Source organism: Piliocolobus tephrosceles, chromosome 4, assembly GCF_002776525.5.
Source record: "Piliocolobus tephrosceles isolate RC106 chromosome 4, ASM277652v3, whole genome shotgun sequence".
Classification (NCBI taxonomy): Eukaryota; Metazoa; Chordata; class Mammalia; order Primates; family Cercopithecidae; genus Piliocolobus; species Piliocolobus tephrosceles.
In genome coordinates this window covers 133,080,779-133,102,547 of record NC_045437.1, presented here as the reverse complement: position 1 = coordinate 133,102,547, position 21,769 = coordinate 133,080,779, and the positions used below count along the sequence as shown (strand labels likewise).

At 43.1% G+C, this 21,769-nt stretch overlaps 1 protein-coding gene across 2 annotated transcripts in view; it reads right to left on the bottom strand.

The window, feature by feature from the left end:
- The window catches only part of ADAM19 (ADAM metallopeptidase domain 19), a 98,288-nt gene that overhangs the window by 59,432 nt on the left and 17,087 nt on the right, over positions 1-21,769 (bottom strand). For both annotated transcript variants that reach the window (XM_023218800.3, XM_023218801.2), the window contains exon 4: positions 880-958. In XM_023218800.3, coding sequence (XP_023074568.1) covers positions 880-958 — 79 coding nt within the window. The remainder of the gene's footprint in view (positions 1-879; positions 959-21,769) is intronic.

The window sequence follows — 21,769 nt, the reverse complement described above, 5'->3', positions numbered from 1 at the left end:
GAGCTGGATAATTCTGTTGTGAGGGAGTCTGTCCTATGCATTATAGAATGCAGATGCCAGTAGATCCTCCCTGCCAGTCACGGCAATTAAAACTGCCTCCAAACATTACTAGGTGTCCCCTGGGGTCGGGGGAACACCACTGCTTCTCCTGGTTGAGAATCAATGTCCCGAGCCTACAAATTCCAATACGCATCCCTGTAAGAAGAACCAGACACCATGAAATGTGTATCATTCACTACCTTAAATGTCTACCAGTGGAGGGCGGCAAAGCAAACTGACATGTAACCTTCTGAAAGACCATTTTCTAAATGAAAGATCTTTGACATTGTGTAAACATCCCTACTCAAAAACAACTTTGAGGGAAAAAAGTGTCCAATATGAATACAGAAGCAAAATAAGAAAATCTTCGTAACTTAAAAATCACATTAAAATAGTAGACTACAAAATATATATGCACAGTTATTACAACTCAGTAAATGTTATACATCCATTTAAAAAGGACTGATCAAACATCTAATTGGATGAGACAACAGGATTATGAGTAAGTCATTCCTTTCAGTAAAACTTTCATTAATATGTGGGTAATTAACATAAAGTAAAGAACATGTATGTTTCATAATAATTTGCACCAACTGTAATCAGATGCAATTACCCTAAAATAGCCTATGTTTCTTTAGCCATTTTAGTTAGCAAAGAAGGAGGAGCACCTATGAAACATCAAATACATGTTTTGCTTCTCTTGTTTGCTCCCTTGGTCTGCACTTGGGGGAAACACTTCCTTCAGGGGAAGGACCAACTCTATCAGGCGTCGCCTGAGGTCCTAGGAGTGGTGCTGGGAGAGGACAGCTGCTGTATAGACATTTGTTGACCTGAACTCACCTCCGATTTCAGTGTGGTGGTTTGAGGGTTACCACTTGAAGTATAATGGGTTTCTGTGTAGGAAGGAGCAAAAAGTTGCCTGCAAAAAATAAAAAGAGACATTTATATCGTAAGTGGATGAACTCCATTCTCCTAGCAACAACAACTAGTGATTTTAACTGAACCAGGCAGGACTATCCCAAGCATCTCCAAGCAAAAGAAACTGGGCAGCCACTAGGGGCTAAGGAACAAAAGGGAAAACCAGAAGTTTGCTATTAATTTTATATTTAATGTAAATTAAATATAATTTATCATCACTATGGGAACATCACTCCAACTACATCGAATTGACAGAACTAAAGCAATGATCTTAGTATTTGTCTGGGTCCTGGGAAAACAGACATGCAAACACATGCAAAATTTCCCAGGGCCTATGAACCCTATCGTTACCTTGGTTGATTTTTCCGGCACTGGATCTACCAATTTTTAGTATCAGCAGACCAATTTTTCTTTAAGGGAATACCTCTTCTCTGATGCATATTTTGGTGAGACTGTCAATCAAGGAGTCCTACTTGGCCCTGGCCAAGGGGTGACCTGGCCAGCGGAGTGATGCTGCCAGGTCTAAACAGATGGAAGCAATGCATCTGTTCTTCTGTGCTTGCTACAAGGGTTCCCTAAGCTTCCACTGCCTGCCCTTTCTGACGCTTAGTGGTTCAGATTCCCTGAGACCTGGTAATTCTATGTTACCCTTCCAATAAATTCCTTTTTTTCTTTTCTAAACTTGGACATTGGTTTCTCTCACCACAGACCCCTTGAAGGGTTAAGTGAGGTTAAGAATCTCCTCACCAAAGGTCAGGCAACTCCAAGAAATATTCTTAGAATTTCTCTAAAAATTAAAAGAAAAATACAAGAGTCAAATGGATGTTTTCAACTATTAATAGTTCAGCCTCATTAAAGGGAGAATTTATTTATAGAAAGTCAAGGTCGGCCAGGCGCGGTGGCTCACACCTATAATCCCAGCACTTTGGGAGGCGAAGGCGGGTGGATCACCTGAGGTCAGGAGTTCAAGATCAGCCCGGCTAACATGGTGAAACCCCTTCTCTACTAAAAATACAAAAATTAGCTGGGCATGGTGGCGGGTGCCTCTAATCCCAGCTACTTGGGAGGCTGAGGTGGGAGAATCGCTTGAGCCTGAGAGGCAGAGGTTGCAGTGAGCCGAGATCATGCCATTGCACTCCAGTCTAGGCGACAAGAGTGACACTCCAGCTCAAAAAAGAGAAAAGAAAAACAAAAAGGAAAAAGAAAAAAAAAAAAGTCCAGGTCAAGGGGCAAGAAAGGTTTCTAAAGGAAGGTACCATTAGAAATTGGAATCTGACAAAAAGAGAATGATGTGGCTCTATATGTACTAATATGGGAAGATGCCTAAAATGGAGTTAGACAGCAACAGTAAAGTTCTGAAGAGTTATGTATTTTAAAAGTCCATTTCATTGAAAATCAAATACTACACACTCTAAAGCAGGCATCAGAAACAATTAGAGGCCAGGTGTGGTGGCTCAGACCTGTAATCCCAGCACGTTGAGAGGCTGAGGCAGGCGGATTGCCTAAGGTCAGGAGTTCAAGACCAGCCTGGTCAATGTGGTGAAACCCTGTCTCTACTAAAAATACAAAAATTAGCCGGGTGTGGTGGCAGGTGCCTAGTTACTCGGGAGGCTGAGGCAGGAGAACTGCTTGAACCTGCGGTGTGGAGGTTGCAGTGAGCCGAGATCACGTCATTGCACTCCAGCCTAGGTGACAAGAGCGAGACTGTCTCAAAAAAAAGAAAAAAAAAAGGAGAAACAAATGACCTTTGTTGATGATGATTATCTCAGGAGTTGCAGAAGATGTTCACAATATAAGCTGCATATTTCTGAAGCTGGTTGACTTTTAAATTAACTGTCAGAGAGGTGTTTTGAAAACTGAAATTTTAATTTAAAACTGCTCTTAAAAAGAAGAAAATGTAGGCTGTGGCCAGCACAGAAAGCCAAAGGAATCTGCAGGGATAACCCAGGTCTTGAAGGAGGTGACATTTCCCAGCAAGAGAGGGTCATCGTGGAGGGTCTCTAGAATCCTCCTAGAGTCACTTCCAGCTCTAAGTTCTGGGATCGCTCAGATTTCCCTCCATCCCCAGTGTGTGGTCAGAAGGCAAATGCCACAAGAATTGTCTCCTGTACTATGTCAAGGCCTTCAACTTCTTGCCTTGGACAAGAAGAAAAGAAGCCCAACAGGAAAATGTAAAAATAAAGCAAAGCACAAACCCCAGCTTTGTGAAGAGAAATTCTCATTCACACGGAAACTTTGGGTCAGTGGCTAACTTGACAGACTCTGTCTGCCAGTCCTTTCTCTTTCTCCTTAGCATCTAACTAGCCCAAGATTCGAGGGAGGAGTCACCCATTTGCCTGAGGGAGAAAAACTGTAAGCCTCATGAGGGCAGAGGCCAAGCAGTTTTGCTCACTGGTTTATGTCAGTGCTCAACATTTGTTCAATGAAAAAACCACTTAACTAGTTACTGAATGAATGGATGGATGAGTAGTTCAGTGTACTGGGAGCTTCAGTGTCTGCACACTGGAAAAACTGAAGTTTTGATTCCAGCTCTGACAAATTTACTATCTCTATGGCCATGAACAAGTAAATGTACGTCTCTGAACCTTTGTTTCCTCTTAGACAAAAAAGAGGATGAAATACTCATTTGACAGGGCTGTGATGAGAATCAAACAACACAATAAATGTAGCAGGCTTAATGCTATGCCTGGCACAAAGTGGAGCTCGGTAAAAGTTAGTGATAATCATTATTGCTTTCAACAGGGATTATGACAGAAGAACCCAGAAAGTTTCTCTAACTTTCCCCAGCCATGAACTCCCCAGTACATCACTTAAGAGAGGTGGTAAAACGCAGTGTGCTCATTCCTGCAGCCCATTTCCTGGGTCTGCATTCACAGACTGCGCCATGTACAGCTGGTCAGGAGTTCAGAGTTTAATGGTTCATTCCAGGTGTCAGTGGGGAAGTGTGAATTTTCCCACAGAAAAGGCACTCCTGGTAAAAACATTCTCAGCCTCGTCTGAGGCTCAGCAAGGGGGGAAAACAATCATTCATCCAGTGACGTTACCCCATCATCACAGGACTCTCCGACCCTCAGCACTGAAAGGAACCCTAGAAATCATACAGTCAAACTCCAATTACACTGTGAGCTCCCCAAAAACAGGGACCTTGGTGTCTTTGAAGGCTTCTCCCCCACCCCCAGCACCTAGCAAGCAGGCAGTACATGCGCATTCTGTGAATGAGTGGATGAGTGAATAAACTCGCAAATGAATAAATGAACTTTTTATCTCGTGTAGGAATCTGCCAGATGGCCATTCACCACTGGACACCTCCTGGGAGAGGCTGCTCCTGAGACTACCCACTCCTTATCTGACCACATACAGTAGTTAATTTTTTTACTCCAGATTAAAAACTACCCCTCTGTCACTGGCACCCACAGGCCTTCGTTCTGGCCTCTGAATCTGCATAAAACAATCTGCCGTCATCTTCCACCTAACCACCCTTTCTGAAGCAGCAGTATCACCTAGAAACTAGTTAAAAATGCAAATTGTCGGGCTCCACCCAGACTCATGAATCAGATAGAAACTCTAGGGTTAGGGCCCAGCCATTTGTTTGAACAACTCTGCAACTCCCCCAAGCTAGGTCCCTATACGCCCACGTGTTCAGGTGCTGCTCTCAGAACCAAAAGACACTGCTATCCCACAGAGAGGAGGGCACATGGCCACTGAGCAGCCCGGCCCAGCCCAGCTGCCCCATTCTCTGACCACATCTTGTTCTCATCTCCTCCCTAACAAGCGGCTGGCTCAGCAGACCGGCAGGAAGCCGTCGCTCACCACTGGATTGCATTAGGATTTTCAGGAAACGACTTGTGAGTGATGTGCATCCAGGAAGAGAAAGGACTGTGCAAGATTTCCCATTCCGCCCACTCCTTTTTTCTAGCTTTAATAGAAAAGCAATTTCTGTTCTACCCTGCTGCCTCCCGCTCTATCTGCCCCGTGCTCAGGAGCCCATGGACAGGCAGAAATCAGTAGGACACTGCCACGTCTCAGCACCATTAGAATAGCAGCCAGCACTACAGTTGAGCAAAATCTCTGTCACTTAGATTCGAAAGCCCCCGAGCAAAACCTGCATCTTCAGACTTCCACCTAGGAAAATAAGCTACCCCCAAATACTGGTCATAAAACATTAGGTCACTCTCTAGAAAAGAATAACTGAAACCTGTACAAGCAGCCAGCCCCAAAAGTACACTGCAGCCTGAAAACAGCTTGGACCCATCTTTCCTAAGGCTCGGAAGCTTCAAACTCAGGACAATTCCTTTAAGTTCTATTTATCGTCAGACAAATTTCAAATGCCTCTCTATGCTAAACCACACTCTAGAGAGGAAGGAGCAGTGATGCTAAAATGAATTTGCAAAACATCTTCTGGAGCTCAAACCTTCTTCCTCCTGCTTCAGATAAGCAAACCAGTGAAGATAAAGTAATAACAATTTCCAAATTACCTTGAAAAACACTCTCTGCAGACGAGCTCAGCATAGGCGAGCATCACTCTGCTCATCTCAGTAGCGAGTTTTGCTGACACCTCCTTTCTCTGGGTCTTTCTCTATCTAATTCTTCCAAGAGTCTCCAGATGATGCCTTGGGAGGTCCTGCTTTTCTGGTCTCTCTTATTTCACCTGGAGGGTCTTCATCCTGCCTCTGTTAGTAATAATGTCCTCACCATGCGACTTAGCCCAGCAACTGCACAACACGGACAGACTGTTCAAAAATACACAATCCCCTCCCTTTTCTAGGGAAGGATTAAGAAATCTGTATTTTTAATCGTTTTTTTTTTTTTTTCCAGGTGATTAATGTTTTCAGGTTGTGGGAATTATTCTATTCCATTTGAGCAAGTTTAACATTTTTAATTCTATTTTTCATGTCTAGCCTCCTAATCACCTTCCAAAAATCTAAAGATCATACTAGCCCAGCATAGAGGGAAAGTCAGAATGCTTTAGTTTAAGCAGCAGCCGCACTACGCAACTGCCCTTCCAAAGCCTGGAAATAAAGCAAAAGATGACTATGGTTCCTCTCAATGTCACACAAGTGTACAGCCAGGGCCAGGAGTGATGGCTTATGCCTGTAATCCCAGAACTTTGGGAGGTCAAGGCAGGTGGATCACTTGAGGTCAGGAGTTCAAGACCAGCCTGGCCAACAGGGCGGAAGCCCGCTCTACAAAAAAAAAGTAGCCAGGTATGATGGTGCGTGCCTGTAATCCCAGCTACTCAGGAGGCTGAGGCAGGAGAATCGCTTGAACCCAGGAGGCAGAAGTTGCAGGGAGCTGACATTGCACCACTGCACTCCAGCCTGAGTGACAGAGCCAAATTCCATCTCAAAAAATTAAATTGAAAACCACAGAGCACAGCCAAGCCTTAGACTCTCAGAGGCCTGCCTATGGTTCTCTAGTCTTTATGGGAAGAATGTGGCTTTGAAAGATGTACTATTTACAATTAATTATGGCAGCCCTTGCTCCACTCTGTAAAATCAGATGTTAACTTGTAAAAACTTAATAAGATACAACAGAAATGCAAATATTTTCATCTAGTAGAAAAGATAACCCCAAAGGTTATGGTTTTACAGCCCCTAGGATATTAACTAGTTTTGTATCTAATTTAGCAATCTTATCTCAGCATTCCTTTTTTCACTATTAAATACACACACACACCCACACAAATACATCTTAGTTTCCCTTATCCAATTTTAAACCAGTTTTATCATCTTGCTGGTTCCCCCATTAATTAGATAAATAAAACTTCGAGAAGTGCTCACTATGTATTTGCATAAAAATTGTTTTCACGTGAGCCACATAAACCCCCTCCATTTTTTAGACTGCAAAATGAACAGACTAATAATCACCGTCAGTATCACAGCGATGCTGAGGACCAAATGAGAAAATACTTTCAAATCCTAGCTCTTATAAGTAGTGTGAGTTCAGACTGGTCAGTAACTTCTCCATGCCTATGGTTTCTCATCATAAAAATGAGGAGAATGATAAAATCTACTTCATAGTGCTCCTGTAAGATGTGAGAATAGTGCCTGGCATATAGGAAGATCACATGACTATTTGTTAGATAAAATGAACAAATGTGAAATAATTATTTGTAAAGTAGAAAGTATTTGCGCTTTACAAATATTGCTATTATTTTCTCCAGCACTAGCTATATATACACGTGCCAAAATCTTGATCATTGTTAAATCTAGGTAATGTCTTAGGTTTATAATACTAGTCTCTCTCTTTTTGGGTTTATAAATTTTGACAATATTTTTTAACTAGCTAGGTGATACGGTGCAAGTCACAAACTACTCAGCCTCAGTTTCCCTTTCTATCAAACAGAAATGGCAATGCCCAGGACAGACAGGTCCTGGAAAGTGTCTCTGAAAAGCAGAGTGCTATTCTAATGTCATGGCCTGCACTAGTCTAGATTTGGGACAAAATAAATTCAGTGAGTAATGTTTTGTTTTCTAAGATGCTGAAAGACAAGCAGGGAAGAGACAGCTAGAGCTGCTTCAGAACCAAGATTTCTGCATCAGTACTCATTCCACCTCTGACTCCAAAGGAATGGAAACAAACCAACGTGCCAAAGGCATGGCCCCAAAGCCAAATAAGGGACTGATGAGTCCAGGGGGCTGCAAGCAGACACATTCCTTTATGAGGGAACAGAAAGGCCAAGGAAGGGGGAACTTTGGAGGTTGCTCCGAGAGTAAAAAATTGGGACCTCCTCCTATTCCAGGGACTCCCTTGAATAAGCACCATCGTTGCCAGAGGAGCAGCTTTGGAAGCAACACTCTGAAGGCAAAATGGCGCCATCCAGAAGCCTGGCAAAAGGCCAGTGCTACTCAGTATGTTTTCTTTAACTTCCTATTAAGGAAGTTTCCAAACAATGCGTTAAGTCAACACTCCCTTTCACCAACCACTTCCCATGACATCTTCTCCCAGTCCCCACAAGACCTGGCACCCTTCCTACTAATTTTTGGTCCTGTGTTTTGCTATTACATTATATATCAAAGGATGTTTGGATGAGCACCACTGACTCCTTTGGCCAGAAGGGTCTTTACTTAACCCTCTTCAGGCCTCCCTATTGGCTGCCTCTATGAAGATGGGTAACCTCTCTGCACAAATAGAGCTGACTTCTTGAGATCAGACAACTTAACTGGCAGGGACCTGAGGGGCCCTCAAAATGGCTCACCCAAGAAGAGTTCACAAATTTGTTTTCCAGTGTCCCAAATAGTCCATTATGTGTATTTGTTGAAATCAGATAAGAACAGTTCTGGGAAATGAGGTGCTACCTTTAGTATTTCTGAGAAAAATTTAAAAGCGAAAATAGTGAGTAGGAGCAACTTCTCTAGCAACCAGTTTTTGATAAATAACCACAGTGTTTATCAGATTAGCCGATACCACAGAAAACCTGAAGGGAAAGACGGATGTAAGAGGGTAGGAGGAAAGAGCTACATCATAAAGAAAAATGGTGTGGATAAGACACAGGGGAAATGAAGAGAATGACCCTCTGAGATCACTGGAGTTGTGAGAAAATGCTTAGAGAAAAGGGAATAAGCGAACCACTCCCTGAAACTAGCAAACAAACATAAAACAGGTAGGTGAGGACCACAAACCAGCCTGTTACATGTAGGTGCTTAGCCCTTTTTAGGCTCTGATTAAATATCCCAGTAACTTTCATAAACTTGCCCAATGTTTCTTAGCATACTAAGGCACAAACCACACCCAAAGCATAAGTCAAGGATGTCAGAACTTGGAAAGCCCTCCTAGATCATAGTGGATACCTATTGTCGGAGCCTGCCCAGCATCCGTGCCACCTTCTTGAGATAACAGTGGCCCGATGTGTATTTAAAGAAATACTCCCTTCTCATTGCATTGCTGACTAGGGCACCTGGAGTTGATCAAGGTCCCTGCCCTTGCCTGGCCAAATGAATGCTTCATGATATGCCTGGACAGTCAGAGCTCATCTCGGAACTTCAAGATGATAGTACATGAAGGGACCATCTATTCATTCTGGGACCTCAACCTTTCCAAACCTTAGTTTTTCAACTTTTCCCTCATTCTATGCATTCCCCCATATCCTTTCCAAAAAGATTGTTTAGGAGAAGCGAGGGTTAGTGTGTAAGTTACACAGTCTACCGCAATGAAACATTATTTATATGCCACCCTCTCTGCCTAACCCTGACCTCCACTTTTACAGATGGAAGAATCTGAAAAAGAGCAAAAGCAACTTGCCCAGCATCACACAGTTATATTTTGTTTATAAACCCATCAGCTCAATGAACTAGAGTAAGCTAAATGTCAGTGGTAGACAAGCCAAGAGTTGGGCCATCCAGACACACCCAGAAGGCAGAGAGAAAGGCTATTCATGCAATCTCATGAATAACTGCATATTAAGCAGTGTAATGTGGTACAAATTGCAGGCCACCTGGCATCGGGAGGCCAGAGTTTCTCACAGCTTGATGTCATCACTATTTGCTGGGGGTCCTTGGTCAAGATGCAGCACCTTTTCTGAGCATCAGACCCTGCAGACCGTGCATCTGCAAGTCCACTTGCTCATTCCACAAACATGTATGGAGGTCCATGATGTGCAGGCACTACGCTACAGGATGGGGCTTCAGCAGCCAATGAGGCAGGCCTAGGTTTCCTTTCCCTCTCCTGGCTTGGCACCTGCAGTTCCCAAGTGCTTAGCAAATGCTGACACCATGCAGAGGGCAGGTGTAACTGTCTGGTCCCCAGAAGGCACTGTTTCACAGCTCATCTTCCTTCCTGGAACAGCTGCAAACCAGTGTGGTAACCAATTTCTAGTTTCTCCTAACAAGCTGTCTACACAGTTATGGAGAAGGGATGTGTATGTGCACGCATGCGTGTATGTGCGTGTGTGTGTGTGTGTGTGTGTGTTGTGAGCAGAGAGCAAGACCAGTCTGGGGATCAGGAACTAAGGATACTCACTCAACACGGCTGCCCTCCTTCTCCAAACCCATATTCCTATCACCATATCCCAGAGAGGCCAGTTTGACCTTTGCATTCTTACCCAAGCCCCAAATCTAGCATCAGTGAGTCAAGAGATAAAGAGCTTCTAGAATACAAAGAGCCTGACATTCCTCCCCACACTTAGATCACCCTTTTCCCCAGCACTCCAGTCTCCCTCCAAAGGAGTCCCTTTCCATGACTTGCCCTTCCTTTCCCCAGAAGGGAGCCCTTGGAAAAAGAAACTATGCTTGATATAATGCAGCCATTATAGCTCCCTGGCCCTTCTGGCCCTCTCCCCAGGGAGACTGATGCAAGAGGAGAAAATGTGGAGACTGCCAGTTTTCTGTAAGGAGGAAAGGGGGGAAGTGAGACACATGGGAGCCATGGAAGAGGCTGGAAAAGAGCCACAAGTACAGAAGTCATAAAGACCCCATTTCTCCTTCAACTGGCTGAGGAAAGTCCGGCCCAGCTCCACCTACTCAATGATATCATTGTTTTCAACAAAAGCCAGTTTCAGAACCCCTAGAGAGGTCCCCAGTGAAGCCTCAGCTGCTGGAATGGGCAGAGGTCTCACCAGTTCCTAAGAGACCAAGTGCTTAGAATTTTAGATAAGGAGGAAAAAACAGAGAAAACCAGGGGAGGCACACATTTTGCTTCTGCTGGGCCTGTCAGCATTATGGAAAGAGTACAGGTACTGCTTTTCACATAGGTTTTATTATTGCATCCCCACGATGATCCTGTCAAGTTGATGACTAGGAATTATTACCTAGTCTAATTAGTCTGTTGAGTCTAATTACCTATCCAATGAGAAAACTAAAGATCCAAGGAAAGAGGTGGCTTGTCCAGGGTCCCACCACAAGCTAAGGAAAAATCCAGGGACAGACACCACCCTTGCTATGGTTTGAATGTGTCCCCCCAAAAGCCTGTGTTGGAAACTTAATCCCCAATGCAACAATGGTGGGAGGTAGGCCTGATGAGGAGTGATTAGTCCATGAGGGCTCCACCCTAATGAATGGATTAATGCTGTTATAAAAGGGCTTGAGGCTGCAAGTGTGCTCTCTTGCCCTTCTGCCTTTCACCATGGGATAACATAGCAAGAAGGCCCTCACCAGATGCTGGTACCTTGATATCAGACTTCCCAGCCAGCAGAACTGTGAGAAACAGATTTCTTTTCTTTATAAGTGACCCAGTCTCTAGGATTATGTTTTGCCAATGCAAAATGAATTAAGACAACTATTCTGCTACTTATTCAAGCTAGAAACTTTGGACTGTCCCTTGAAACCACCCTCTCCCTCAGCCCACATGCAACCCATTTCCCAGTTTCCATGATTCCACCCTATAAATGTCTCTGGAATCTATCCTCTTCTCTTTATATCAGCTACCTCTTCCCTAAATTAGTCCTTCTCAAACGCATTTTGGCTGCTGTCACTACGTGACTTTTAAAATATTCTTCATCCGCTTCCCATTGCCCTCGAGATAAAAGTCCAAACTCTTTAAGGTGCCTGCGAGGCCCTTTAAGGACTCACCTCTGCCTGCCTCACCAATTTCTTCTCATCATTTCCTTCCTCCTTCTCTCGGTTCTAACTATAGAGAACTTCTTTTCATTTTCAATGTCATTCTTGCCTTTGGGCCTTTGATCCTGTGATTTGTGCTGCTTGGCACATACTCGCTGTTGCATGAGCCAACTCTGCCACACTCTCCACCATCACCACACTCCCCCTTTTCTTTACTTCCTCCTATCAGACTTCCCGTGCCCCCAGTCCAGAGGAAGTTCCCCATCCCCATGTTCCTACAGTCCCCTCTACTTCCTCCCTCCTAGCAAGCCCCACATTGTTATGTAACTGTTTAATTATCTGTCCCCTCTTCTAAGTTCTAAGCCCCATGATGGCAGAGACTATTTTGATCACCACTGATTTTCCCAGGAATACCCAGGACCTATCCCAGTGCCTGCCACATAGTTGGCACTCACAATATTTGTTTAATGAAGGAAGAGAAGAAAGGAACGACATAAATTTGGAATTCTCAATGAGTAGTCCAGAGCTCAAGCCCAGTACACTGGCAAGAGACTTGCCAGAAAAGTCAGGGATTCTCTGACTCAATACCTGCCCCAGTTGAGTTTGTGTAAGACCTAACAACTTGTCCCAGAGTACCCAAAAGACTACTCACTTAGTTTATTCAAGGGGTCAGCCAAAGGTCTGTGTATATCACTGAGTTCTAAATAAAGAAAAAGCAAACATTAATTGCTCAAAATCAAAAATATCTCCTGGGTGAAGTGTAAATGTAGTTTCATTTTCAGGACAGAATCTGTCCAGGGGCCACACTGTCAGCCTCCTCTCATTTTTCTCCAGGATAGTCATGCTCCATTGCCCAAGGACAAAGGGTAAAGAGTAGGAAACACCCTCCAATTTCCAGAGAGCCTAGATGAAGAACTTAATCACATCCTCGGAGCTGGGAGAAAAGAGAGGGCCGAAAGGGCCTCTCCCAAATCCAAATGTTTATCCATAAATCCACCTGCATCCCGCCCACCAGCCTTGCATCTCAGGAGGCTTCCCCATCTACAGAAGTTGTGAAGAAGCCATCACTGCCTTGTGCTCAGCCCCTTCCAATCCATGGGCTCCATCCACCAAGTACACCTCCATCCCCTTGGCTAGGCCCAAATTGTTCTTCAGTGGGGAGGGGTGGGAGGAAAGCTGCTTCTCTTCCAAGGTGTAGAAATACAGACTAGCTTTAGAGTGCACTTCAAGTATGTTTCCTAGAAGTAGCTCACCTACTTCCCTGACCACATGGGTCTACCTGAAGCAAGAGAACGCAACTCAAAGCCAAAAATGGGAGAATTAAAATATTGAGCTCTATGCCACTCAAATTCTCTGGTAGCCCACCAGTGAAGGAAAAGCAACCCATTCTCCAACCTCAACATATCACTCTTCTGAATTCAAATGATTTGGCTAGTTAGGGATATTAAATTCCTAAAAGATTAGTAGCACTATAGTTTTAGGTTCCCTTTGATCCAGACCAAATGTTTACACATTGTTTTCTCAGTCTGAATTCCTTTCTCATTCTCCATTCATCTCATCTCCCTCTCTCATCAAAAGCCTCCCTTCATTCTGCAAGACAATATTCCAAGTAACCCCCATTAGGGAAGGTTCCCCTCCTCCCCAGTCACAAATTCCCATTCCTCTTGCCTTCGCAGCACTTTACTTTCAATTCTACCATGTAAATTTGTAATCTGTCTTGGATTATGCTGTTTGCATGTTGTTTTCTCTCCCACAGAGTCTAAACTGCCAGAAGGTAAGAATATCCTGTTTTCATGCCTAATCTCTACAGCACCTAGCACAGGACTTTACATAGAGGTGCTTAATCAGTATCCCCTGAAATCAAACTTGTAGAATGTTTGATTTAAAAGGCATATGAGGCATTTAAACATAAAGTTTAAAAGGCAGATCTATCAACTAATGAATGGATTAACAAAATGTGGTATATCTATACAACGTAATACTATATAGCAATAAGAAGAAATACTGATACACACTGCAACATGAATATACCTCAAAAACATTACCCAAAGTGAAAATAGCCAGTCAAAAAGACCACATATTGTATAATCCCATTTATATGAAACATCCAGAATAAGTAAATCTAGAGACATCAGATTGCCAGCTTCACAGGACTGACGTGGGGTTGGGGAGAATGAAGAATGACTGTACCTGTTTTCTAGGACTACCTTAACAAAGTGTCACAAACCAAGTGGCTTAAAAATTGGAAGTTTATGTCACACAGTTCTTGAGGCTAAAAGTCCAAGATCAAGGTGTCATGTTCTCTATGCAGGTGCAAGGAAAGGGCTTATCCCAGGCCTCTCTCCAGGCTTCTGAGTTCCTTCGCCTGTGGTGGCATAACTCTAATCTTCACATGGCATTCTCCCAGAGTGTGTGTCTGTTTCCAAACCTCCCCCTTCTAAAAGGATACCAGTCATGTTGGATTAGAGATCTGCCATGCTCCAGTATGATCTCATCTTAACTAAATACATCCACAACTCAATTTCCAAATAAGGTCACTTTGAGGTACTGGGGATAACGACTTCAACATATGAGTTTGGGGGGACACCATTCAACTCATAACACTGCTAATGTTTTCCTTTTGGAGTGGTGAAAATGTTCTAAAATTAGATTATGTTAATGGCTGCACGACTTTGTAAATATACTAAAACAGATAAAATTGTATACTTTAAATGAGTAAACTATATGGTATGTGAATTATATCTCAGTAAAGCTGCTTGGAAAAAAAAGACAAGAGAGTTTGGGTTTAAAGAGTCTGCCCAAGCTCAATAATCAACTCAATGGTGTGTTTGGGAAAACAGGATCTCTCAACAAGGATAGTGAGATATAAACTTGTAGAGGAGCCAAGGGCAACTTGCCTCTATATATTCATGTTACATGTAAATTCTCTTTGACTCAGTTGGGTATACAGTGATTCATAACATCATTCTCTCTACTCTGCATGTTTGATAATTTTTCATTATAAGAAACTGTAAGAGTTAATCATGCATACACATAGAATATAATATCACACAGCCATGAAAATGATATGATAGTCTCTTCAATAAATGGTGGGAAAACTGGATATCCATATGCAGAAGAATAAAACTAAACCCCTATCTCTCACTGTATACAAAAATCAAATCAAAATGGATTAAAGACTTAAATCTAAGACCTCAGGCTGGGCACAGTAGTTCATGCCTGTAATTCCAGCACTTTGGGAGGCCAAGGCGGGTGGATCACCTGAGGTCAGGAGTTTCAGACCAGCCTGGTCAACATGGCAAAATCCTGTCTCTACTAAAAATACAAAAATTAGCTGGCGTGGTGGTGCATGCCTGTAATCCCAGCTACTCGGGAGGCTGAAACAGGAGAATCAATTGAATCAAGAAGGCAGAGGTTGCAATGAGCTGAGATCGCGCCATTGCACTTCAGCCCTAAGCAACAAAGCGCGATTCTGTCCCCTCCCCGCAAAAAAAAAAACGAAGACCTCAAACCATTAAACCGCTACAAGAAAACATGGGGGAAATCTCCAGGACGTTCGTCCAGGCAAAATTTCTTGAGCAATACCCCACAAGCACAGGCAACCAAAGAAGAAATGGACAAATGGGATCACAACAAGTTAAAAAGCTTCTGAACAGCAAAGGATACAATCAACAAAGTGAAGAGACAACCCAAAGAATGGGAGAAAATATCTGCAAACTACCCATTTGACAAGGGCTTAATAACGAGACTACATAAGGAACTCACAAAACTCTATAAGGAAAAAAAAACCTAATAATCCAATCAAAAGATGGACAAAAGCTTTGAATAGACATTTCTCAAAAGAAGGCATAAAAATGGCAAACAAGCCTATGAAAAGGTGCTCAACATCACTGATCATCAGAGAAATGCAAATCAAAACTACAACGCAGCTGGGTGCCGTGACTCATGCCTGTAATCCCAGCACTTTGGGATGGATCATTTGAGGCCAGGAGTTTGAGACCAGCCTGGTCAATATGGCAAAACCCCATCTCTACTAAAAATACAAAATACAAAAAAATTAACCAGGTGTGGTGGCATGCACCTATAGTCTCAGCTACTCAGGAGACTGAGGCACGAGAATCACTTGAACCCGGAAGGTGGAGGTTGCAGTGAGCCAAGATCGCACCACTGCACTCCAGCCTCGGGGACAGATCAAGACTCTGTCTCAAAAAACAAAACAAAACAAAACAAAAAAACTACAATGAGATATCATCTCACCCAGTTGAAAGACAGGCAATAATAAATGCTGGTGAGGTGAGGATGTGGAGAAAAGGGAACCCTTGTGCACAATGTCGGTGGGAATATAAATTAGTACAACCACTATGTCACGCTACCATATGATCCAGCAATCCCATTGCTGGGTATAGACCCAAAAGAAAGGAAATCAGTGTGCCAGGCGCGGTGGCTCACGCCTGTAATCCTAGCACTTTGGGAGGCTGAGGCGGGTGGATTGCCTGAGCTCATGAGTTCGAGACCAGCCTGGGCAACAGGAGTTCGAGGCCAGCCTGAGCAACAAGGTGAAACCCCATCTCTACTAAAAATACAAAAAGTTAGCCGGGCATGGTGGTGCATGCCTGTAATCCCAGCTACTCGGGAGGCTGAGACAGGAGAATCGCTTGAACCTGGGAGGCGGAGGTTGCAGTGAGCTGAGATTGTGCCATTGCACTCCAGCCTGGGTGACAGAGTGGGACTCCATCTCAAAAAACAAAGAAAAAAAGAAAGGAAATCAGTATACTGAAGACATATCTACACTCCTATGTTTGTTGCAGCAGAGTTTACAATAGCCAAGATTTGGAAGCAACCTAAGTCTCTATCTGGGATGAATGGAAAAAGAAAATGTGGTACATATACACAATGGAGTACCAATTTGCCATAAAAAAGAAAGAGCTCCAGTCATTTGCAGCAACATGGATGGAACTGGAGATCATTATGTTCAGTGAAATAAGCCAGGCACAGACATTGTAGGATCTAAAAATCAAAATAATTGAACTCATGGACAGAGAGAGTGATGGTTACCAGAGGCTGGGAAGAGTGTAGTGGGGAGATGTAGATAGTTAATGGGTACAAAAAAAAAATAGAAAGAATGAATAAGACCTATTATTTGATAGCACAACAAAGTGACTATCATCAATAACAACGTAACTGTACATTTTTAAATAAAGAGTGTAATTGGACTGTTTGCAATGCCTGAAGAAATGGGTACCCTTTTCTTCATGATGTGCTTATTTCACATTGCATGTCTGTACCAAAACATCCCATGTACCCCATAAATATATACACTTACTATGTATGAACTCACAAAAATTAAAAAAGGAAAAAGTAAAATTACTGAGACTTGTTTCATGGGCTACAAAGTAAGTAAAAATAAAACTTCTAATTAAGTTTTTAAATATGATAAAGGTACATGGAGACATATTTATAATATACTCATAATGCAAAATGGTACATTCAACCTTTGGAGAGGTATCTGCTGTTGTATAAATGCAAAATGGTACATTCAGCCTTTGGGGAGGTATCTGCTGTTGTATAAATGCAAAATGGTACATTCAGTCTTTAGGGAGGTATCTGTGGAGTGAGAGGTACAACTTGTCAAAATTTAAAAACGTTTTAATTATGTACCTCATAGGATCCTGTAACTCTACATCTAGGTATAGTCCTATAGAAATACTTGCAAATGTGCTACAGGTTATGTACAATCCTATTACTAGGATTATTTGTAATAACAAGAAATCAGAAACCTAACTGTTAGTTAATAAGGAAATTAATAAATTTTGATTCATCCATTCAGTGGAAGCCTATGTCACCATTAAAAAGAATGAAACAGGTCTATAAATGTGCTCATGTGGAAAGACACTGAAGACAAAAAATAAAAAAGCAAATTATAAAATAGTATATCAAGTATACCATGCATTTAAAAACTCCATAACTTGTTTAATTTTTCTCTGAAGTTTTATTATGAAAAACATCAAACATTCCAAAAAGTTCCATGTAAAATCTTTTAAATGTTTTCATAATGCCCATGCTATATTTCCAAGTGGAAAAAAAAATAGGCTACAAAACCAAGAATACAGTATGACCTCATTTGTATATAAATATACATAGGGATTTTTAAATCTACATAAAATATTAAGTTCATGGTAAATGCTCACTCCTTCAATGCCAGTTGTTGTTATCTGAAGGTAAGCAGCCTGATGATAAAGGGATCCCCAAACTCAAGCACTCCTGACTTCTTCCAAGTCCACAGCTTCCCTTAGTTCGGATAAGGGTCCATCTAAGGCCAACAGGGCAGTTGACAGCTTCCTCCCATTCATTTTACCCCGTGCTCCTGCTGAAGAGCAGCCAGGAGAAATAAGCTTGAGACAAAAGAAAACCGTGGACATCCTTGCTGGCTGCACTGGCTGCGGCTCCCTGGAAGGAGAGCCGGAACCAGTGGACAAATCCCAATCTCATAGTGGACAGTTCAGGGCCTCATCTGATTCTGCAGGCACAGAAGAGAGCTACAGTTTGGCCCACTGGAGAACACTGCAAAGCAGTGTTTTCGAGACACAATTAGGTCAAACTGGGCATCACTGGAGAGCAGAAGTAATTTCCTCCCAGGGGCAATGGATTTTAAGGTCAACCCTTCTTAATTACATTTGGAAACCAGCTCAGGGGAATTCCCTGACTTCATTCTTAAATGTTTTTCTGACCCTGCAAAACACAAATAACAGTGTCTATTTATTGTGCTCTCATAGTGCACCAGGCACCCTGTAAATCCTTTAAGAGCATTATGTTATTGAATTCCACACACATCCTATGAGGTTATTATCCCCATCACGTAGATGAGAAAACTGAGACTCCTAAAGGTTGAGCGACTTGACAAAGTTTATACCTCCAGGTAGTGCAAGGAGCCAAGCTCGGGATCCACACCTGCCTGGATTACACTATCACATTACACTGACATGAAAATTCTAACCAGGGCCTGGGAAGAGTAGGAAGAAAGGGAAGGGGGAGAGTAGAATAGTGGAGAAGAAATGCCAGTGCTAACCAAAGAAGAGCCCAAAGCATATTGAGCCAGGACTATGCGTCTGAGAGGCAATATACTGCCCCTGTTAAAAGCCTGGACTTGGGAGTCAAACAGATCTAGCTTCACATCCTGGCCCTGCCCTTCCCACCCACATGACTTTGAGCAAGTCACACTGCTCCACACCTCAGGGTCCCCATCTGCCAAATAGGGCTAATATAGGAATCTACTCTTCATTGGTTGGTTGTAACAAGTGAATGAGATGACCCAGGTAAATACCAGAGTACAATGCCTGTTATACAGGCATCTCCTACATTTTAGCTATCACCATTTATTAATACGTGACAATCATTCCTGGTTATCCTCAGCCAGAAGTTCCCTAAGGGCAGACAGAGCATCAGAGAACATGACCTGGAACTTAGGTAATGTAGATAAGCAATAACCACACAGATTATTGCTCAATATGCTTTTTTCTCTTGTCATTTTCATGCTTGAAGAAAGCTGCAAGGGCCACATGTCACATCTTGCATCCCCAAAACACTTGAAAACATTTTTTCTGGACTTTGCATTAATACAAATTAGCATGTATTGAAAACCTGCTTGCTATGTGCCAGACGTTGTACTAAGCACATTGTAATACATTATCTCCTAACCTCACAAACCCTGTGTGTGTGTTTCCTGGGGCCAGTGTGTAATAAATTGTCACAAATTTGGTGGCTTCAAACAACAGAAAATTGTTTTCACACAGCTCGAGAGGTCAGAAGAATGAAATCGGTATTATTGGGCCAAAATCAAGGGGTCAGCAGGGCTGCGCACCCTCTAGGAGAATCTGTTCCTTGCCTCTTCCAGCTTCTCCTTGGCTCGTGGCTGCACCACTCTAATCTCTGCCTCTGTGGCCACATCACTGTCTCCTGTTCTGTCTGTAGTCAAATCTCCTTCTGCCTCCCTCTTACAAATATATTTGCCATTGTATTTAGGGCCCATCCAGGTAATCCAAGATAATCTTCCCATCTCAAGATCTTTAACTTTGTCGTCGTCGTCGTCGTTGTTATTTGAGACAGAGTCTCGGAGTCTCGCTCTGTCCCTCAGGCTGGAGTGCAGTGGCGTGACCTCGGCTCACTGCAGCTTCTGCCTCCCGGGCTCAAGTGATTCTTCTTTACTGCAACATGTTTTATCAGCAAGGTTTTTATAACCTTTTTTTTCTTTCTTCTTCTTCTTTTTTTTTTTTTTTTTTGAGATGGAGTCTCGCTCTATCGCCCAGGCTGGAGTGCAGTGGCACAATCTCAGCTCACTGCAACCTCCACCCCCTGGGTTCAAGCAATTTTTCTGCCTCAACCTCCCGAGTAGCTGGGCTTACAGGGGCACACCACCACGCCCAGCTAATTTTTGTATTTTTAGTAAAGACTGGGTTTCACCATATTGGTCAGGTTGGTCTCGAACTCTTGACCTCAGATGATCCACCTGCCTTGGCCTCCCAAAGTGCTGGGATTACAGGCATGAGCCACCATGCCCAGCCTCAAGATCTTTAACTTAATCACATCTGCAAAGATTCTGCCACATGTTTCAGGGATTAGAATGTGGTTATCATTGGAGGGGAGAGGGCGCATTTTTCAGCCTTCCACACCCTGCAATGAAGGTATCAATGTCTCTATTTTCTATGCAAGTGCTATAATGTAGTAAGAGGCAGGCAGGCCTGAGTTTGACTCCTGGCTATGCCCAATACTGGGTAAATTACTTAAACTCCTTGTGCTTGAGTTTCATTATAAAATGCAGACAATATCTCATTCAAAGGGTTGCCATGAGGATTCAATAAGACACTGTGTGAAGTGCCTTTTCCGAGGTATCCATTCTCAGTAAACGCTCACAAAGCAGTGAGTATTATTATTATTTGAGACAGCATCTAGCTCTGTCAACCAGGCTAAAGTGTGGTGGTATGATCTCAGCTCACTGCAACCTCCACCTCCTGGGCTCAAAAGATCCTCCCACCCCAGCTTCCTGAGTAGCTGGAACTACAGGCATGTGCCACCATGCCTGGCTAATTTTTGTGGGGGTTTTTGTTTGGTTGGTTGGTTGGTTTTGGTAGAGACAGGGTTTTGCCACATTGCCCAGGCTGGTCTCGAACTTCTGAGCTCGAGTGATCCACCCGCTTCAGCCTCCCAAAGTGCTAGCATTACAGGCATGAGCCACTACACCTGGCCAAGTAGTATTACGATGAATACAGATGAAGAAGTAAAACTTAGAAGGCAAGTGAGGTACCAAAGACCACCCAACCAGGAAGTGTCAGTATCTGGAATTGAATTGGGGTCTCTGGGACCAAAGTCCAAATCTGTTCTACTCTATGGATTAGGATGTTTAAGGCTTGTGTGCACATGGCTTTCAGAATTAACACATCTAGGCTATTTCAATTTTGGATGCACTCTGATACTTTAAGGCAAGTGTATCATGAAGCTGCATCCCTTCAGATCACCAGGCTTATTACTGAGTCTGAGCTTAAGTAATGGACCCTAAGAAAGTGATATCATGTTTCCAACAATTTAGAAATAATGGCATCTTAGTCCATTCGGGCTGCTATAGCAAAACAGCATAACCTGGGTAGCAAATAAGCAACAAATTTACTTCTCACAGTTCTAGAGTCTGGGAAGTCCAAGATCAAGGGATCAGCAGATTTGGCGTCTGGTGAGGGCCCTCTCTCCAGTTCATAGATGGTAGCTGCTAGCTATGTCTTCACCTGGTGGAAAAGGTGAGCTAATTCTCTGGGGTCTCTTCTATCAGGGCACTAATCCTATTCATGAGAGCAGAGCCCTCATAAACGAATCATCTCCAAAAGGCCCCACCTCCTAATACCATCACCTTGGGGACTAGGATTTCAACATAAGAATTTGAAGGGAGACAGAAACATTCAGTACATTGCAAATGGAGACCCTGCTTATGCAGGGGTGGGGTTGAGAGTTTGGCTTATACAAAAATCACATCAGACTGGCTGGCAATCCATTTGTTCTGCAACTCCAGGCATTTGGGACAACATGGGAATTGCAAATGAAATCATTCTCAGTCTACAAAGCTACAATTAGAAACTACATCTCAAACAGGACTACCAGGTCTCTCTGGGACGACATGCCTAGCACAGCACTTGGAATTTAAATCCACTCATGCATTCACTGCCTTCAGCATCAACACAGCAGGGTTAAACCAGTTCTTGATACTTCCAAAGAACATTTGAAGAAAATTTCAGATACCACAGGCAGCTCTCATCAAATTCTGGGGTCCCCACCCATTC